Source organism: Sinohyriopsis cumingii, unplaced genomic scaffold (assembly GCF_028554795.1).
Source record: "Sinohyriopsis cumingii isolate HCF-2022 unplaced genomic scaffold, ASM2855479v2 utg001542l, whole genome shotgun sequence".
Classification (NCBI taxonomy): domain Eukaryota; kingdom Metazoa; phylum Mollusca; class Bivalvia; order Unionida; family Unionidae; genus Sinohyriopsis; species Sinohyriopsis cumingii.
In genome coordinates, this window is record NW_028316015.1 from 363933 (window position 1) to 384522 (window position 20590).

General features: G+C 34.2%; 1 protein-coding gene across 1 annotated transcript in view; it reads left to right on the plus strand.

Annotated features, from left to right (window-relative positions):
• The window catches only part of LOC149771960 (visual pigment-like receptor peropsin), a 32178-nt gene extending 24878 nt beyond the window's left edge, over positions 1 to 7300 (plus strand). The window contains exon 3 of the mRNA XM_089948008.1: positions 4484 to 7300. Within this exon, the coding sequence (XP_089804134.1) occupies positions 4484 to 4791 (308 nt within the window). The 3' untranslated portion in view covers positions 4792 to 7300. The remainder of the gene's footprint in view (positions 1 to 4483) is intronic.
• The last annotated feature ends 13290 nt before the right edge of the window (positions 7301 to 20590 follow it).

A 20590-nucleotide genomic window follows, 5' to 3' on the forward strand; every position in this document is an offset into this window, starting at 1 on the left:
TAGAGTAAACAGCAAAATAAAATGTATAAATAATGGATGCAACAAAGGAGTTCTGAGCAGAGATATAGAACAAAACAACATAAACAAAATGAAAATTGAACATGACATTTGAATTAGTCACTTTATCATAGAAATAGAGTTAAACAAATAGCAAAAATTCAAAAAGCTTTTCTGTTGTATTAATAAAACAAATTTCATCATGTAATCGATTGACTGATCGACTGATGAAACTGAAATTGCAGGCATGTCAGCATTACCTGGTTGCTTCCGGTCTTTTCCAAATCATAATAGATCTACGTTGTCGTATTTATTTTCCTTCTCTCTCTCTCTTCTCTCTCTCTCTCTCTCTCTCTCTCTCTCTCTCTCTCTCTCTATTTGTTGACTCGTTGTGGCATAACTTTGCAAAGTGTGCGAGCTTTCCAAGCTGTGCCGTGAATTTAGTCAAATGCAAATTCGTGTATTTACTCTGATCAAAATACATAATGTTTTTCTTCCTTAGGCCGTATTGTTTTGACTATCAGGGTTTACTATTATTATTATTATTATTATTATTATTATTTAATAATAATAATAATAATAATAATAATAATAATAATGAGGACTTTGTATAGCGCTTAATCTTTAGAAGCTCTAAGCGCTTTACAATATTAGACAACACCTATAGCATAAAAAACATATATAATGATATTGTTACAGAAAAAAACACCATGAAATTAGAAAACAACAACATACTGTAAATATTTAAGGTAGGGAACATTATTAGGTCTTTAAGTTTGTTCTTGCAGTCGAAGTGAGTTTTAAGAGCACTCTTGAATGTGATCACTGTGTGTTTGTGTCTAAGTTCAGTGGGCAATTCGTTCCACGTTGCTGGGCCCTGGTATGCAAAAGAACGTTGTCCATATGATTTCGTTTTCGTAGTGGGAATAATGAGTATACGATTGTCAGAAGACGAGCGTAAGTATCTTGCTGGTGTGTACACATGGTTGAGGTCGGATAGGTATGTTGGACTGGAGTCCGTCAGTGAAATGTAGCACAGAGAAAAAATTTTGTGTTTGATTCTGGATCGAATGGATAGGCAGAGCAGCGGGGAGATGTGCTCTGATCGTGGTACTCTAAGTATGATCCGAGCAGCTGTGTTTTGAACTTTTTGAAGTTTCTGAAGTAGATATTGAGATGAACCAGACAGAATTGAAAGTACTAATGAACATACATGTGTTTTAGTGGCATCAACTGAAAGATATTTGCGAATGGAGCCGATGCGTCTCAGCTCAAGATATGCAGCCTTGCATATGTTCGTGACATGTCGGTGCAACGTGAGAGTACAGTCCAGAGTGACACCTAGGTTTCGTACTGGGTGTGTGAATTTAATGTTGGTGTTACTGATATTTATTGTTTCAGATAAAGGATGTGACTGAGAAAGTCTTTGTGTTGTGATCAGAATGGCCTCAGTTTTATCATCATTCATCTGCAGATTGTTACATGTCATCCAAGATTTCACATTAGAAATGCACTTCTCTACACCTTGGGTGGTAGCATCAAATTCAGTTGGGTGGCTAGATTTGTATATTTGGGTGTCATCAGCGTACAATTGGTGAGACACTGGATCATGACATATGACACTTGAGAGCGGCTGAGTGTATAGAATGAAGAGAACAGGTCTAAGAACAGACCCCTGTGGAACACCACAATATAGATTAACTGGGCTGGAATGTATTTCATTTGCAGACACAATTTGTGTCCTGTTGACCAAGTAGGACTTGAACCACAGTAAGGCTGTATCATGAATGCCAAATACATGCTGGAGACGGTGAAGTAATATATCATGGTCTATTGTGTCAAATGCTGCAGCCTAATCAAGGAGAGTGAGGACTGTTATCTTTCCACTATCCAACGCAGAGAGAATGTCATTAACTACTTTTAGAAGAATAGTTTCAGTACAGTGGAAAGGACGATAGGCAGATTGTACATTGCTAAAAAGACTGTTTGAATTTAGATGAGATACAAGCTGGGATAGAACAACCTTTTCTAAGATTTTTTATATGAATGGGAGATTAGAAACTGGGCGGTAGTTCTTTAAATCGTTATGGTCTAGTGTTGGTTTCTTCAGCAGAGGCTTTACAATGGCAGTTTTGAAAAGTGATGGGAATTCCCCGGATGAGAGAGAGGTATTCATAACATCAGTTAGTGAAGGCAATACTGGATCTAAGCACTCAAGCAGCAGTGATGTTGGAATTGGATCAAGTTCACATGACTTTGGTGCACTCTTCATCACGATTGTACGTACTAAATCCATAAATACATGTTCAAATGCTTCAAATGGTTGCCACTGAAATTCTGTATCCCAACTGTATGATGACGACGAGTCAATTGAAATTGTGGTGGCAAACAGGTCCGGAAGGTCGACTAGAGAGAAGGTAGTTGGAAGTGGTGTACATTTGTTCCTTGTCGTTAGCTTGTTAGTAATATCGAAGAGCTCTTTGCAGCTGGAACTTTCCATGATCTTAGTAGTGTAGTGGGCTGATTTTGCTGCATGGACTATATTTGTGATATTCTTCTTAGCGGCTTCATAGGTTTGCTTATGAATAACGAGTCTGGTGGAAAGCCAAAGCCTCTCAGCTTTACGGCGGTCTCTTTTAGTTACTTCAGGGTTAATTATATTTACTTTGAAGGTGTGTACCACAGAAGAGTTTGTACCGCGGTATTTCTGAGCATACCGCGATACGTACAACGTTATTCGGCAATTATATTATCTGATTTGTAGTATAATGACACCATGTTATAACAATTACATTATTATAATAAATATATTAATATGAAAGAAAATAAACTATCACAGCTCGAAAGAAACCCCCTTCCCAACTGTTAGGACGATTCTTGGTCATGCAAAGGAATACATGTACTTGGGACAGTAACATACACTAACAAATAAGTTTAAAAATGAAATTTTTTTCTCCTTTTTGCATCCGAATGTTTTCCAGAAGTTGGATTTGGTCTAAATATCCTTTGCAACATTCCTTTCGGTTGCCATGATGGCAGTCGTGACATGATTCATATATGTGATTAAGTTTATTAATATAATTGTATTTGTTATAGTCTAAATTATTTTGCGACCAATGCAACTATTTTGTAAAAACTAAACATAATTTTTGGAATTATTTTTTCGTCAAATAATAATGCTTTAAATGTCATTAAATTAGTAACCAGCTTACTCGGGAGTTTTCGTACAATCCTGACGGAAACTACAGAAACACCGGTACGGTGAGAAAGTAATTCGGCACGTAATACTGGACAAAATAATACCTCCGTTAATCGGGATACCGGTAATATACTTCAGGCTATCATCACTAAATATAATATCTAAATCGAAACATATCCATAAACATTGAGTGAGATCTTTTCTGTGTTTGAACTCTACATTTTTATTCTCTTGCATTTTATTTTGTAACTCAGTTAGCTTATACCACACTTTTATCTCGCCGTAACTTGTTTAGAGATACATGACCATACTTTGATTATTGCACTGCTGTTTTTGTTAAACTCGTGAAGTGTTTGTATCACCTCTGTAAAAAAGAAACTGCAGTTGGATCCAATTTAGCTTTACGACGTTATTTAGTTCATACGAATAATTTGCGTGTCATTATGAAAAGCAGCACCAGTGCATATTCTTGTCCAGTGCTTTGGGTGATATTTTTGTTTTAAACAATATGAATGGTTTTGCATGTCATTAGTAGTTTCCATGCCATCCTTAGTAAGTATTAATGAAAGAGGTGTAGTTGTGAGATGAAGTAGTCTGCACTTGCAACGAGTACAATGCAAAAAATGTTGCTATACCTCTGTGCTACTTTCATATACTGTGACTGAACTTTCTTTATATGTGGTATTGGGGGTGGGGAGGGAACGCCGTCTCAAGTGGATATGTTGCCATTCCACTGCACGTGTATCCAGGGATCAGTTTGTTCTTTCCGTTCACTTGAAGACATGTACTTCTTTGTTGTAAAATATTATGAATTTCAGAAGTAGTCTACGTTCATGTTTATAATTAATATATATTATATTTTAGCCCATTTTTACTCATGTGCTACTTATTTCTGCGAACAAAATCGTTATAATGTAATACGAGTACATTTAAGTTTGAAAAATAAATGTAGATTATGATTTATTGTTATAGTCCCCAACAGATAAAAACATTGACTCGCCTGTGTTTGAAACAGTAGATGATCAGACCTGTCTTGACCATTACAGTATAGGAATTAATGTAAGCGCTCCTAGAAATGCAGTGGGGTCAAATATGTAACAGTCCATTTTCGTGACTGCTTATTTAACTGTTCGTCCCGATTTATATCTTATCATCTTTTAACAGCTTTTGTATAATGGGCGCAAATAGTGAAGCCATCAGCAGTATAACAACAACAATAACAACAGCAAATGATTATTATGTTCATGTCATCTCTTTTTACAATATATCTTCTTTTCTTCAATTCAGTTGTATTTCTCTTCTGTTGGACTCCGTACTGCATTGTTTGTTTCGTGGGAATTTTTGGCGACATTCATGTCATTCCGCCTGCTCTGCAAACATTACCAGCCATCTGTGCCAAGAGTGCAAGCGTCTGGGACCCTATTGTGTACGTGGCCACCAACAAGCAGCTAAGAATCGGGTTTTACAACATCCTTCCCTGCGATGAGCTCAAAAAATTGCTTCTGAAAAAAGAAGAAGGACGAGTGGAAACAACATCGGAAGCCTCAGAGGGCGGCGAAAATAAAGGTGGAAATGCCGTCAACCCGACTAGTTAACAAGACAACACAAATACGGACGAAGTTTCATTCACCCTCGCATGCAGGTTTTATCTAGTAAAGGCTAGAGTTGTCTTGAGTCGGTACCACGTGTTCAGAAAGGCGTGCAAACCAGAGAAAAAGAAATCTTTGTTACTTTTCTAACAATCTGCTTAAATTATTGAATATATTCGACCGGTACCAATGAGCGTCAGCCGCTGTGAGGGTTAGAGGGGTCAGTTCAACCCACCACCACCACCACCCCGAAAAATTCATTGTGAATTATATAAATATATACCTTTAATTCTTCCTTTGCTCTTTCAAACCCACCAAATTATGGCTTCCCCCCCCCCCCGAAAAATTATTGCGGACGCCCATTTCAGTGGCGATAAGTTTAGTAGATGATTAAATACACAAACGTGACAAATCTGGCACATTTTATAGTCCCATTTTCTATAATGTAGTGTAATTGACATTGGTCTTGAAAGCCTAATTAATTTGGAATAAAATAATGACATTTTACGACGAATTTCAAATACTCTTACGAGGCTAGCGAAACGTGATTTTATTGAGATACCATGATTAAGAGAGGAAGAAGAAAAGGACGAAGCAAAAGTCCTTGCGTTTATTTTTCTTTTCTGTAAGACTACGAAAACGAATTTATTACGAAAAGCAACAGCAACAACATCAAATAAATACAGTAAAAATATCCTCAAAAATTACGCTGCATTACTGATTTTCTTCTTCCTATAAATATATATGTAGTCAACCTAGAGGATAATTTTGCTTTATCACTTCTATCTAGAAAAAAGCCACACAGTTTTGTTAGAAATGTGACATTAAAACGAACAATTTCAAGAATGTATAATAGTACTGAAAATTCGATCAACGATTATATACACCATTTATTTATTAATCTCCCCGTTCATAAGTATATGTTTGTATGAACATACATTATTGATATATACAATAATAATATCCGGTATATTTTGTAGCTATGTATGATAGTGTAGAGTATTATGTCAATATATGTTATAACGCACAACATCTTGTTGCTAGCTATATAATAACCCGTATATTTTGTCGATTTATCCAAGATCATACGATGTATTTATTTAAAGGCATATTTTGCCTTTAGTGTTAAATAACTGTTGCATATCTATGGAAGACAAGTTTACAAAGGGTTGCACTTTTCTCTGCATTATAAATACACAAGGCCAGTTGACATATTCCCCTTGAAACTTATTACAGTAATACAAATGATAATAATACTCTCAATTTCTTTTCTTTACACATATATACGCATCATTACATTTTAACTTGAGAAGTTTCGGTGTATTTGTTTTCATCAAATAAAATTGTTATCATATTTGTCAATATCCTTTGTTTTTAAAAAAGTTAAAGGAGAGAAAATTGTACACATTATTTAATACGCTACGAATATTACCTGGTTTATGAATAATAATAATAATGATAATAATAATAATAATAATAAAGACGCAACTCTTCATTGATGAAAAAAATGTTCATCGAAATAATTCTATATAAAAGACTTGTTCTTTTAAGAGGGACTGGATCATATATTATTGTTCATGTGTAGGGAGTATAGTTTACAACATTGACATGTTTCGAGTTTTTTTTTTGGTGAATTAATTAATATTCATTTAACCAGTCTCGTACCCTCTAGTATGCCTTAATCATCTGTTCTCATCCCGCTGCCAAAAAGCAAAAAAATAATGTTTGCCGAAACAGTTTTTTGTTGTTGTTATAAATATACACTTATAACGCACGGATAGTGATAAGCTTTCTATATACAATAGTGACATTGTAAGTTAGAGAGTATTTGTGTATTAAATAGTATGTATAATATGAACTCTTGGCTGTTGCCAGACACCTTTCGAGTCTGAAAAAAAACGGTCTGCTTTATTTGAGTATTCTACACATATACAACATTTGATTTAATCGATGACACTTAAATAGTTACAATTTTGATATATATTATCTGCTATGTTATTGTATTTTGTGATGAGATTTATGAATAATAGTATATGCTGTTATAATTAATAAATTTAATAAAGTAACAAGCTTTGCATTGGACAGATCAAACAAGGAACCTTTAATGAATGGTCATCTTCAGGATCAAACAGGTCAAACAAGGAACCTTTAATGAATGGTCATCTTCACCAGAATATTCAGGGTTTCGGAAGATAAAAATCAATCGACCGAACACAAAAGGTTATCGAAGTCGATTATAATTTAATGATGTCTCTTAATATATACAAAATTCTTCACCTTAATTTTTCTCTTTTATATACCTTGGACAAAATATTATTGTCTTTGTTTTTGTTATTCCATCTTGTAACTTTGTTCTGTATCCATTATGGAAAGGTTTACACTAACTGTAGTTTCTATAAAACTCAGTTATGTCTTTCTCGTCTCCACGTCTTGAAGATGACTTTAAATCATCTCTTTTATTTACACAATTAAATTCATATATGTTTCATTATTAAAAGCATAACATAACAGTTAACCTTTGCTCTGGTTATGATTATTATTTAGTAACCTTTTCTTACCTAACCTTTCCAAATTACCTTTCAGTTAAATATAAGATGGCTAACACAAAAATGAAAATGAAAACAAAGTGAGCAAAAGCATGACAAAGAAATATTACAAAAGCCAAAGATCCAGATAGAGCCAATCTTAATAGAGAACTTGGTGTGTGTTGAGGTGATTACAAAAAATACTTTAAAAAAATAAAAAGGTCAGCACAATTTATCATTATGCTCCTCTCTTACTGCTGCTTACAACACGCTTTCAAAAAACCTATTGACGTTTACAATTAGGCAATCAAAGTAGTAACGTTGATCATTCCAGTCTCTTTTAGTCAGCTCACGATTCACTAACTGATAGTACAAGAATTCTCCATCCCCTCCGAGAAAAAAAAAATGGCATCCTGTGCATAGTGTGCAAGGACTGCCTTTAGCACAAGGACACAGAGAGTCCGAAGGTGACATGCAGAGAACAGTACAAAAATCAAATGAGGCAATCAAACCGATTAAGCTATATATATAGAATATATGTATAATATGTACGCTGTATGAATGTATACCACGAGATGTATACATTTTTTATTAAAGGGAAACGAGGCTTTCCTAGTTTCCTTTTAATAAAAAAATTAGACAACGAGTGGTATATCATTGATACAGCGTAAATACTATACATATATGTTATTTATATCACATACAAATATATATTTGCTCTTTGAACGGAGTTCATATTTACTTCAGGCAACTTGTGTGTTGACCAAGAGAATGAACTCTTCACATCGCTGCCGAGTGTGTCCGCTACAAAACGTAGTTATATTATTTATGTGGCCATTCACAATCACCTTTGCATACTGATAAGCTGATTCTTTTCTTTTCTAAGTTTCTATTTTTCAGCACAATATAGGGTATAGCCTATCTTGTGCTGAAAAATGGCGTTAAAGCCTACAACAACAACATGTTACAGCGCCAGAAAAAAATATAAAAAATCTGGTGAAAATATCCCTCTTGGGTTTGTGATTGGTCTGTTACGTGCTAGACAGTACCCCATAAAATATTATTGGTGTATTCTTTTTCCAAATACGTTTAATTTGAAACCAGTAAATTTGCAATGAAATACAATTAGCTAATTTTAGCTGCAACATGTGCCATCTGCATTAGCGGCAAACTGTAATGCCAAATTGCCGAGACCGTTATTAAAGGCAATATTTAATACCAAATGGCGAGGCCGTTTCTTGATTTCAGTATTAATTCCAATATCGTTTCTTCTTACTTGATATCAGCCTGAAAATAATTACTGGTGTACATCTTTGCTATCGCAGGCCTTAATTCTGTTAAGTACAATTTTACAGAAAGCTTTAAATCCAAGATTTGCATCTGTCTTGTTCTGATTTTCGGGCTTTTTTCAGTTTTTTGTTTGTTCGTTTTGTTGTTGTTGTTGTTGTTGTTTTTTGTTTTTGTTTTTGTTGAGCAATGTTGATTTTATTCAGTAAATACTCATTTTTGTAATTCTTGATCCACTCTTTCATGCCCCTCTCACATCCATGCACTCAAACGTACGCACTCATGCATAATCCACTTTTGCACACATTTGTTCCAACCCTTAATGTGTACTCTTTGTCCTTTGCCCTCTGGAAGAGGCTTTAAATTTATGTACCATATACGTTTATTTCTAATAGCTACATACATTCTAGCCTTACAAAAAGTCAACATATTTTTTAAAATCATACTGTCAACTTTGATCTCTTCATGAGATTTTTCGCCAGATTTTTAAATTTTTATTACGACCAGTACTATATCATAACTTTCTCTGGTGATACACTCATCTACCCATATACCCGACCCTACCCATTTCACCTTTCTGACTTTCACCTTTGTAGGTCTCGATAGGCCAGGGGTCCCAAACACGCGTCCTACGGCCGCATGCGGCCCGTGGATTTTATTCCATGCGGCACGGAATTTGTATAATAATTGATAATGCAAATGGAAAGGTTTCAGTGTTGCGGCCATCGGGATAATATACTAGTCCTGGTGCGACCCTCGTGGTGATTTGAGTTTGAGAGCCTGCGATGAAGAGACTATTTTTTGCCAAAGATTTTTCTCTGGATTTATTTATTTTTTCCTCTTCTGTCTTTTCGTTTTTACTTCTAGTCGTTTATTTTACTCGTGCAATCGTGTAAAGTGGAGCTGGAGTATATCATATCAGGTTCTTATTCTTTTTTTTTTACTGGCATTGTTTTATATAAATTTTGATTCAGTTATGTAGTCAGTGTTCATATAGATTGACGTATTATTTAGTAAATGTGAGTAATCACTACTCGAACAGCAGAGAGGGTAAAAAGACCTTTCGCTAGAACGTCATTTAAAAAAAAAATAAGGCTTCTTACAAAAATGAAAAAATAAGGTCAATAACGCCAAACCAAAGCCTCTAACTTACCGAGAGTTTCGCTAATTGGGTTAGTTTTTATGTTACTTTATTTTTGTCGTTAGTGTTTTTTTAAAAAAGTATTCGAGTGTTTACCTCTAAACGTTTCACAGAGGTCGCACCCGCTCTGGTGCTATAATTAGATCATTATTATATCAATAATGGCACCAATTTTGGAATCTTATACAGCTAGATTAGCTCGAGAAAGATTAGAAGCAGTCGAAAAATTCCTTCCCGTCTGTGATTCTGTCAGACGAAAACTACAAGAACGTCAAGAATCTCAAGTAGAATTTGCAGAAGGTTCGGAACAATTATTTAAACCTGTTACAAAAGTTACCGAAAGAGTTGCAGAAGCAACTGAAAATATAGCAAAAAAATAATTTAAAAAAAAGAGAAAAAGGAGCTTTTAAGAGATCGTTCAGCTGAAATAGCTGCTGCTCAGTTTGCTGTTCAACCACTTCCCGGGGATGAAGATATTGACGAAGGAATAAAATAAAACGAAGATAACACCAAAAAAGGGAGCAAAAGGAATTAGTTTTAGGGACAAATTTACTGAGAAAGATATACAAGTAATAAAAAGAATTGACGATATACGTGAATTAGGTATGTTTGCTGCTATGAATTTTCCTCACAGGCATACTTTTTTAAAACCTAAGTATGTTAAGGTTTTAAGTAGTGAAAAGTGGCATAATTGGGTGTGTTGTATAAAACGTTATATTATATATCAAAATTATCTTGCGGGATCAGAACAATATATAAAACGATTGAAGAACAAGAAAGAAAACCATCAAGATTACCGAGGTAGTCAAAATCTTCTCAACCAGAACCTCCTGAGCAAGAACCTCTTTATCAACTTCCTCCAATGCAGCAACAAATAGAACGACAACAACCACAATCTTCTCAAAAACAACCGCCAGAAACTGACGTTGATGTTAAAACTAAATTCACACCTTAAGGTTTTAACATTATTAGAAATTCGAAATACAGTGAACTAATAAATATTGCTGCAAATGAATATAATCAAATAGAAAAATATGCAACACCTAGATATATAGAATCTATGTTGGGGTTTGGGCCGAGACAAGGAAATCCCAGTCAAGGGTTTATATTGATTGTCTCCCCACGAGGCTTGCCCGAGTGGGGAGACATATAATATAAACCAGCAACTGGGATTTCCTTGTCTCGGCCCAAACCCCAACGTAGATTATTTTTCTCACCCAACATTTTGATTTAAAGTAAAAAGAATTCTGCACTAGTGTTCACGTCCAATGTTTACTTGCGGCGCATTAATTTAAATATGTTAATGAGGGCTGTGGTGTAACCGTTGCGTCCGAAGTACACAGTTTATACGCGTGAGCAAAGAAAAATGACAACATAAAACGTCGCAAAATAATGAGGTATTATCACATTTAATATATGGATATTATATGAAATTGACAATAAATAATTAATATTTATTACAAGAAACTGTTTAATTTTCATCAGTTCCAACTGTTTTATTTTCATCAGTTCCAATTTTGAAAAGTTATATTGTAAATAATAAAACGATATTGGCTACTCAGCTCTACTCTAGTTATCCTTAGTACAAGCTGTAACGAAGAGTAACATCTTTCTTTAGATTATTCATGGGTAATTAGAGATCTGTGTCACTATCGTATATAACTATTCTTTTCTTTGGAGGAGGTGAAACTGTGTGTGACATACTTGTGTTCTCCTTAATATTGACTGTAAAATTACCCCCGTGTATAAAAGACCCGTCAAAAACGGACTCTAGCGGATAACCATGGGCTAAACTTTCAAGTTCACGGATTCTTTGAACATTTATTTTTCTGTCCTGGAAATATGGCAACTGCTGACGGATAAATTATTCCTTCTGGCTGGTAAGTGCATTATTGTCATTAAATATTGTAGGTATATGTTTGATTCAACCGGGGCACAGTGGAGATGCTAAACAAAATTAGAAAAAAGCATGTTTTATATAACACTTTTCTGGCTGTTACTAAGTTTTCCGTAGTTGTTAAGAGAGTAGGAAGGTTATGAAGTGTATAGGTCTATAGTATATATGCATGGATAAGTGTCTTCTGTTATATTGTTCATTTCACACAGCATTGAATTTTATCCTATCTGTAGCACAGTCCTTTTCAGGTCAGCGTCATTAAATGTAGCTAACAGTATATCATTTGTTTTACACGAAGTATTTAAAACTAGTTAGGTAGCTTTAGCTACATTTAATGACGCTGATTTAAAAATGTATTGAACTAAGCCTGCATATAGGATAAAACTGGCCATGCTGTGTGGAACGAACACGCATAATACCAAAAAGCTCGACATCATATGCGTTTGTCTTTGTCTCTCTCGAATTGTTTTTGTATGGTATGTTCTAAAAGATGGATTTAACTTAAGTTGCTATGTTTTTGTTATATATTTGTTGCTGTTGTTGTTGTTGTGTTTAGTACAACTACGAAAGGCACAGCAGAAGACAACAAGGGTTTCTTTTTTAAAAAGTAGTTCTGAGCGCGTGGACACCTTGACTGAGACGACTGGTCTGAGATGACTTAACTGAGTCAAGTAAAGTAAGGTTAGCAAAACAAGTAGATTTCTCTGTCGCATGGGTGAGAAATGCTGCATCTTGGAGAAGTAAAGATGACTGGATTAAAGTTTTATAACTCTTCAATTCTGGTCTTAGTTCTGTCAGTGATGATAACCACAATTTTCGTGGATTGAAATATGGTGTAAGACAAGCCGAACAAGAAAAATTTTATGATGTAGAATCTGACACGCCTCCCAGCGCTACTGGAAGTGGCTTTTCTTCCCCGACTACTCAAGGAAGTGGTTTTATTGCTTGTCCTATCAATGTTCTTTCTGATAAATTAGAAATTTTGATTAGTGGAAAACGTGCTGGAAATAATTCTCCAGAAATCATTAATGAAACCTCCGATATTTGTCGACGATTATTTACAGGTGGTATTATGAACATTAATGTTTATCGATCTCTCATCGATGAAACTACTGATGATTATTAGAGTGATTAGATAAATGAATAACAAATAAGATGATTATACATAATGATCAACGTGGACCGATCATGGTCAGAGTTATAAAGTCACGATTACCAACTTACGAAGCAATTTACTGTTATGGACTCCGCGATGTTGCTAAATTTTTAGCCCCATAAACGATAGCGATTGCAAAACAACTAGGAAAGAAATCTATTGATATTATTCGTGAAAAAATTCCTGGCGCAATCGGAAATGTTGCCGGTAAAGCGATTTCGGCGATTAAGGATAAACTAGCACGATTAATACGACGAAAACCTCAGCCACCAGTGAAACTGGCCAGCACTGAAGTTATGCCTGCAAATGTCAGTAAGATAATAAATCAAGCTGCAAATCAAAAACTATCAGAGTTGGCTGATGAAGCAGAAAAAATATAACTTCAAGTCTTATCTCAGGAAATGGTCTTCGTGTTAGACGATAACAATTATAATAAAATGTTCAAGAGTATATCCGATCCCACATTTGACATGGATGCGCCAGTTCTCGAGGATGAATCTGTACGCGATTAACAACCAAATCAGCGTGGACGAATTAAATTACAAGTTCAAGATACAAGCAGATATTTCTTACCAGCTGAAGCATTTACTGAATTCGAATACAAGAGCAGCCGGCCCGAAAATGATGTTTTACAAAGATGATATTGACCACCCTGACAACAGACACTATAATATAATGCGTCCACGAAACTTTTCTGACAACGCTGACGCTGATGTATAGCCGGTGATTCCAACGATCTCCGAAGAACAAAAAATACTTTATTTTATGGATTCAGGTGTTAAATCATTGTTATCATGGTTAACAGTAACCACAGACAGTGTTGAAATTAATGTTAATGGTTTATTTACATGGCATATAGCATCACAACAGGGTGTTTCTGCACCACGACATATATTTGTTACTTTTCACGTAGTAATATGACATTTGACAAACTTGTAATTAGTGAAGTTTCTTTAAGAATAAACGGATATCAAGAATCAAATGAGGATATGTTATTAAATTTTGATCAAAATCATGTAGCACGTGCAAATCATCATACGATGAAATTTATGGGACGTGATCAAAATACAGATACTGGTTTGCAAATAACACAGCTAAATTTTACAACGCTGTATCCGATTTACTACTTTTCGCTGGAGGATCTTGATTTATCTAGACAATCTGTCGTTGATGTTTATTTTCGAGCTCAAGTAACACAGCCTCCTATTGCCGTAGTTTGTCCACCACCTGTTCATTGTGCTTACATAGCAATGGCTGTTATATTCAGCGACAAAGCAATGTTACTTGAAAGTGTTGGTGGACGAATGAGAATTATTGATACCCTAGCTGAAAATATGTAACATCGTTTATAATACGACTAGTAACATCATTTACAAAACGACGTGTAATTAAATCACTTATATTATAATGTCATATCATCAAGTTAGTGTCAGTTTGACTCCTGGACAAACTAAAAAGATATAATCAGCATCAAAAAGTAATTGCGGAATGAAAATATCACTAAAGCGAGATCAAATCACAGGTGGTCAAAATAAACTATCATTGTCAGAACGTCAACTCAAGCATTTCAATAGCGCCAAACAATCAAAAGCAGGCGTTAAACTTAGTCTCTCTGCGGGTGCGATTAAAGACTCAATCAAAACAGGTGGTATATTTCTACTTCTTGCGGATATTCCAGCGTTAATTTCCGCAGCCGCACCTGCCGTTGCAAAAGCAGCTGCACTTGGTGCTGTTGGAACCGCCGCTGGAATGGCACATTAGAAAGCAACAGGAAAAGGAATTAAAAAAGAGGGCAAGGCCTAAGATTACCAAGAACCTCTTATCGATACGGAAAAGTCTGAGACTTCCAGGACCACTTCGCTAATTTTTCCAATGTCACATTTTGGTTTACTTGATGCTGCTAAAAAATTAAATATACATTTTTTTAGAGGTGTTTTATACGTGATCAATTACCAGAACGATCAAACATTTTGAAACCGGTATCATAAATCTTGTGGAACTGTTTACTTTAATTCGTATGGGTTGGCTCCACCAAAAGAATTTATAAATTACGTTGACACAATAAAAACTCCAGTTTGGTATTCTTCATTACCAACACAAACAATAACAGATCTGCCAATATGCGGCCGTGAAGTAATTTCTGTACTCGACGCTGTATTGAGATCAACATTACCACCTCATAAGGTCGTGCACGATTATACAAGTAGACAAATTAAATAAATCTTAAAGTATAGTTGTTGATATTTACGGAAGATCTTCTACGATCACTGGAGGCAAGAAGAAAAAAAGATGATACTGATTTGCCAAATTACGCGACTAAAGATGAACTTGCCGATATTTTGAATCTTTCAAGAGTTGAGCCAGATGAGGTTGTTAATTTTCAGGAAATGCTGGTGTCTTGAAGACGAGTAACATCAAATGGAATGACATAGTTCGTAGAGTTCACGGAGCTACTACGGATAATATTCCAGTATTTACTGAAAGCGGTAAAATCAGATATATCAATCGCAACTATTAGAAATGAAATTGCAAAATAGTTTGCTAATCGTTTACGATCTACCGGTGATACAATGATAGGCGAACTCAGCATGAATGGAAATAAAATCGTTGTTTTAAGAGATCCAACATCTGATGAATATGCCGCAACAACAAAAAATATGTAGACAATAATATAATAGAGTAGATACTAAATTAGCCACACTACGAGCTGAGTATAACGTTCGCGTAAATATGTTTTCAAATCTTCGGATAAATTTTAGAAAAATTAATGGAATCACAGAAATTCTTTGGATGTCCGTTGACTGCTGATGTGAAACTCGTTGATATTAGCACAAAAGTTGGCGATATTAAAACAGCTATGTCAGACACTGAAACGATTAATAAACGATTAGGTGTTGTCGGAGATGGTAGATTATTTTTAGAGCTAATCACGATAACGCAGAGTAATATCGATGATATTAAATAAAACAAGATTTTATAAGTGGAATTCCTTATATCGTTAAATATTAATCTGATTAAAATTCCTCACACGCCCATTATCGACATGGTATATACAGTAGCGTCTGACCAAGCATTATATTCACCACTCAATAAAATCATTAAACATCGCGCTGAGGTTACCGGTATATACAGGATCTCAGTACTTGGTGTTGTAACATTTATGATGTCTACCACAATTTCACGGAGTTATCCACTGACTCCATTATGTGGATCTCCTGTATCTATGTTAGTGATGTTAGATCAAAATGACGAGGAAACATTTACTGTGGAACCGGAAGAAAAAAACTCGGCTTGATTTATTAGTGGTGTCTTGAATTAGTAGCCAAATTCCCACCTAATTAAATAATTGAATAATTAACCTTCAACGTAATGTTGCAGCACAACATTATAGATATAATCAAGTATGTATGTGGCAAACAAAATTAAAAAATGTCGTTGACGAGTATACATTAAAAGTAAAAAGGTATCGCAGACGTATAGTTATTGTTGATATAATTAAGTATTCGGCGTCTGCTGTTATCGCTGGAACCGGCGTATTGTTATAAACAATAATATCATCGCAGAAAATATGCACGTGTACAAATGCAAAATGTCATGATTATGTAGTAAAATTACATGCATCGACTGTAGCATACTCCAAATTATCCTCGTTAATATCAGCAGGTCTTAACGATGGAAAAATATCATATTTTGAGTTCACGGAGATGATAAAAATGTATGAAGAAGCAACGACTGTGATAAAATCCACGTCGGATTTAGATAGTAATAATAATAATAATAATAATAATAATAATAATAATAATAATGATAATGATGATAATAATAATAGTAATACTACTACTACTACTACTACTACTACTAATAATAATAACAATAATGTCAACTCCACTGACAACGTCAGGCGAGCTACTACAATAGATTGAAAATAATACAGCTCCGTCAAAGACAACAATGACATTGGTAAGCTCAATTAATCCTGAATTTAATGTTAATTTTCCAACTGCTATTCTAGCTAAAGAAATCGCACTAGCACAATTACGAGTATTGTACAGTTGGCCAAATATCACATCAAAATCATTTGGTAGATTATCAGCAAATAATTCGCTTGTATTTTCAAATGAAAATAAACCAGATGGAACACCAGACTGGAACGTTGTCGGCGTACCTACAGGCAGTTATCAAATCGAACAAATCAATGATGAATTTCAACGCAGAATTAAATCAACCATTACTGGTAATGGCGGAAAAGAATCAAAAATAGCTATAACAGTTCATGAACCAACCTTATCATCCGCGATTGAAATAAATTCACCAGATTCTGTTGTTAATATTTATCAATCATCGATCAGATCCGTGTTAGGGTGGCATGAAATAAAACCAGAATATCATGGACCACCAGAACCAATGTTAGATGATTTTTCCACTAACGAAAATAAATTTATAAACATTTCCAATATATCGAAATAGATATCAATAGTTTCATTATACAGATAATCGTATTAAAGATTCTGATTTTAGACTAGTTTGTACAACACCGTGTTTTCAATAATCGATTTTCATCCAAAAACTTCCACTGATATCGTTTATGAATTAAATTTTACATCAATGGCTGATGAAATTAAAACTGAAAATATAACTATGTTCACGACATTAGTGCAATTATTTAAAAAAATATATTCTGGAGTATCCTAATAACGATCTAAAAAGAAAATCATTGAAACGATACAACATTTAAATCAAATTGTGTCAGGCCTTGAGTTTGCTAATCGAGTTACTATTGAGATAATAAATGATAGTACTTATGATATAGAAAGTGAAAAAATAACAACCATTAGGCAAGTATATATTAATCATTATAAGATAGTTTCAGCAGATTTATTCAAATTTGTGTTACCAGGATTTAATACCGACCAATAAAATAATCACTCAAGGATTTTATCAATGAAATCTTTCCTAAAATTGTTGAGTCATGGAGAAAAAAGCCCCACCAGCAGCTATTCTCAGACATAACAATGATCCATGCGATGATGGCAGACATATTTCACCAGTAGTTGTTAACATTACTTCAATGATCGCATTTAATCTTGTATGTGATGCAATTGATGGCAGCTATCAAATACTTCTTGACAACCTAGTCAGATTCAACAAGGATATATTTTATGTACAGTCACACCGCAAGTACCTCTTGGATATTTGATTGTACAAGAACCGATCAATCTGGTTTATCTACGGTGTCATAATAATATTTTGTCAAGAAGATATTTCAAACTTTCTGACCATTCCGGACACTTAATTTATTTACGTGGAGAATTTCTGAATAAAAAATCATGTAAAATCGTATAAATTTTCTGAAAGTTACAGAATTATTTACTTATATTTCAAAAATCTGAAAGATATTTCTGAATTTTTTTTCTTCATCTTTTTGCAGATTTTCTTTAGGTGAAAACCGCCGCAGTTTTCTAATTGATTTTGGCATTTTTCGATACATTTTCATTTTTTACTCGCAAATATGGTTAAAAAAAATCAGGCAAAAATCACATAAAAATCGGATTGCGTGTGTGTTACTTGAAAATTTACCGATAAATCCTAAAATCATTTAAATAATCGCAAGAGGTTTGACCAAAAGAAGATCTGCAATTTGACTGATTTTCTTTGACAAATCGACTAAAATCTATGAAGCAACGATGAATTTTGACTAAATTTCATTAAAATATCGGATGTTTGTAAGAAAATCAGATATAATTCAGTAAAACAAATACATTGTAATCAGAATACAAATAAATCTAATAGTCATGGATAAATATTACACGTGTTATTATTCACCAGCGACAGGGAGCTGCCATAATTTCACGATCTGACATAATCTTTGTTAATTGTTTCGTATTCGTGAGCTAATTCTGATCTAATTTTTTCGATCACGCTTGAGAGAGATACGAATTTTTCCACTTCTGTTTCCTTGACCGAAGTTAAGGATTGAAACATAGATTGCAGGATGAGTTTAATAAACTTGTATTCTGATGGTAGTGTGTATCTATCTTCAAAATTTCATGTTTATAATGATTCAAAATCAGAAATGTTTTTTTTTTTTTCAGGATTAAGTTCAACTGATATTTTTATGCCATCATATCATATTTTGTTAATTGCAGAGATAATAACATCAATATTTTCGTAGTTGATTATCTAATAAATATATATTTAAAATAAAATAATATTTACACAACACAAACCCCATGTGAACCCCTAGACATTCTGGCAAGTTCAGAGGGCACGAAATATATACAATCTTAGATCTAAGGACGAAACAAACCCCATTTGAACTCCAAGATAGCCAAACACATTCTAGCAAGTTCAGAGGGCAAGAAATATTTATAGTAAATCTTAGATCTAAGGACGAAACAACATTAACTTAATTAACTTAATACTAAGGACGGCTCAACATTAACTTAATTAACTTAATTCTATAGACTGCCCAACATACAATTTTATCTAACTTAATTCTATGGACTGCACAACATTAACTAAATTCTATACACGGCATAACATTAACTTAATTAACTTAATTATATAGAGTACACAACATACAATTTTATCTAAATTAATTATATGGACGGCAAAATATACAGACGGGGAGCTTTCTCAACGTTCAACATTTTTGCACACCATCCCCAAAAATCAACACGGGAGAGTGAAAAAGAGCACCCACCACGAAATATGGTGGGAATGTGTGCTTGTCTGTTGAATTTCGAGCAATTATGTGAGGAACCCAATGATAAAAAGGGTACTATGCTATATAATCTAACTAATACGTAGAAATCCAAAGGTATCTCACACAATGGGCGCGGCTTGTATGCTGTTTGCATTTTTACTTTTTATTAATTGTTATCGGTGACAAAATCTAGAGGAAGCAATAAACCTGAGATATTTAGAAAAATAAAGATCGTGTTTCTTAAAAAACCCACCAAAAAGAAACAACCAAAAAAAATTATTTTAAAAGTGAAACGAGTTGTAAAATACAAGAAAGATAATTATTTAATCTTTCTACTTGACACAGTCATGACAGAGTTATTCCCCTTGATAGTCAAGGATCATTAAATAATAATAATAATAATAATAATAATAATAATAATAATAATAATAATGATAATAATAATAATAATATGGATTTTGTAGAGCGCCTAATCTTTAGAAGCCCTAAGCGCTTTACAACATTAGACAACACCTATAAGATAAAAAAAACCAACATATAATGATATGATTACAAAAACAAACACCATGAAATTATAAAAGATTAAAAAACATGCTGAGAATATTTAAGGTAGGAAACATTAGGTCTTTAAGTTTGTTCTTGCAGTCGAAATAAGTGAGTTTTGAGAGCACACTCGAATGTGATCACTGTGTCTTTGTGTCTAAGTTCAGTGGGCAATTCATTCCACGTTGCTGGGCCCTGGTATGCAAAAGAACGCTGTCCATATGACTTTCTTTTCATGGTGAGAATAATGAGTATACGATTGTCAGAAGAGGAGCGTAAGTATATTGCTGGTGTGTACACATGGGTGAGGTTGGATAGGTATGTTGGACTGGAGTCCGTCAGTGAAACGTAGCACAGAGAACAAATTTTGTGTTTGATTCTGGATCGAATGGATAGCCAGTGTAGAGTATAGAGCAATGGGGAGGTGTGCTCTGATCGTGGTACTCTAAGTATGATCCGAGCAGCTGTGTTTTGAACTTTTTGAAGTTTCTGGAGTAGATATTGAGATGAACCAGACATAATTGAATTACAATAGTCCAGTCTTGAAAGT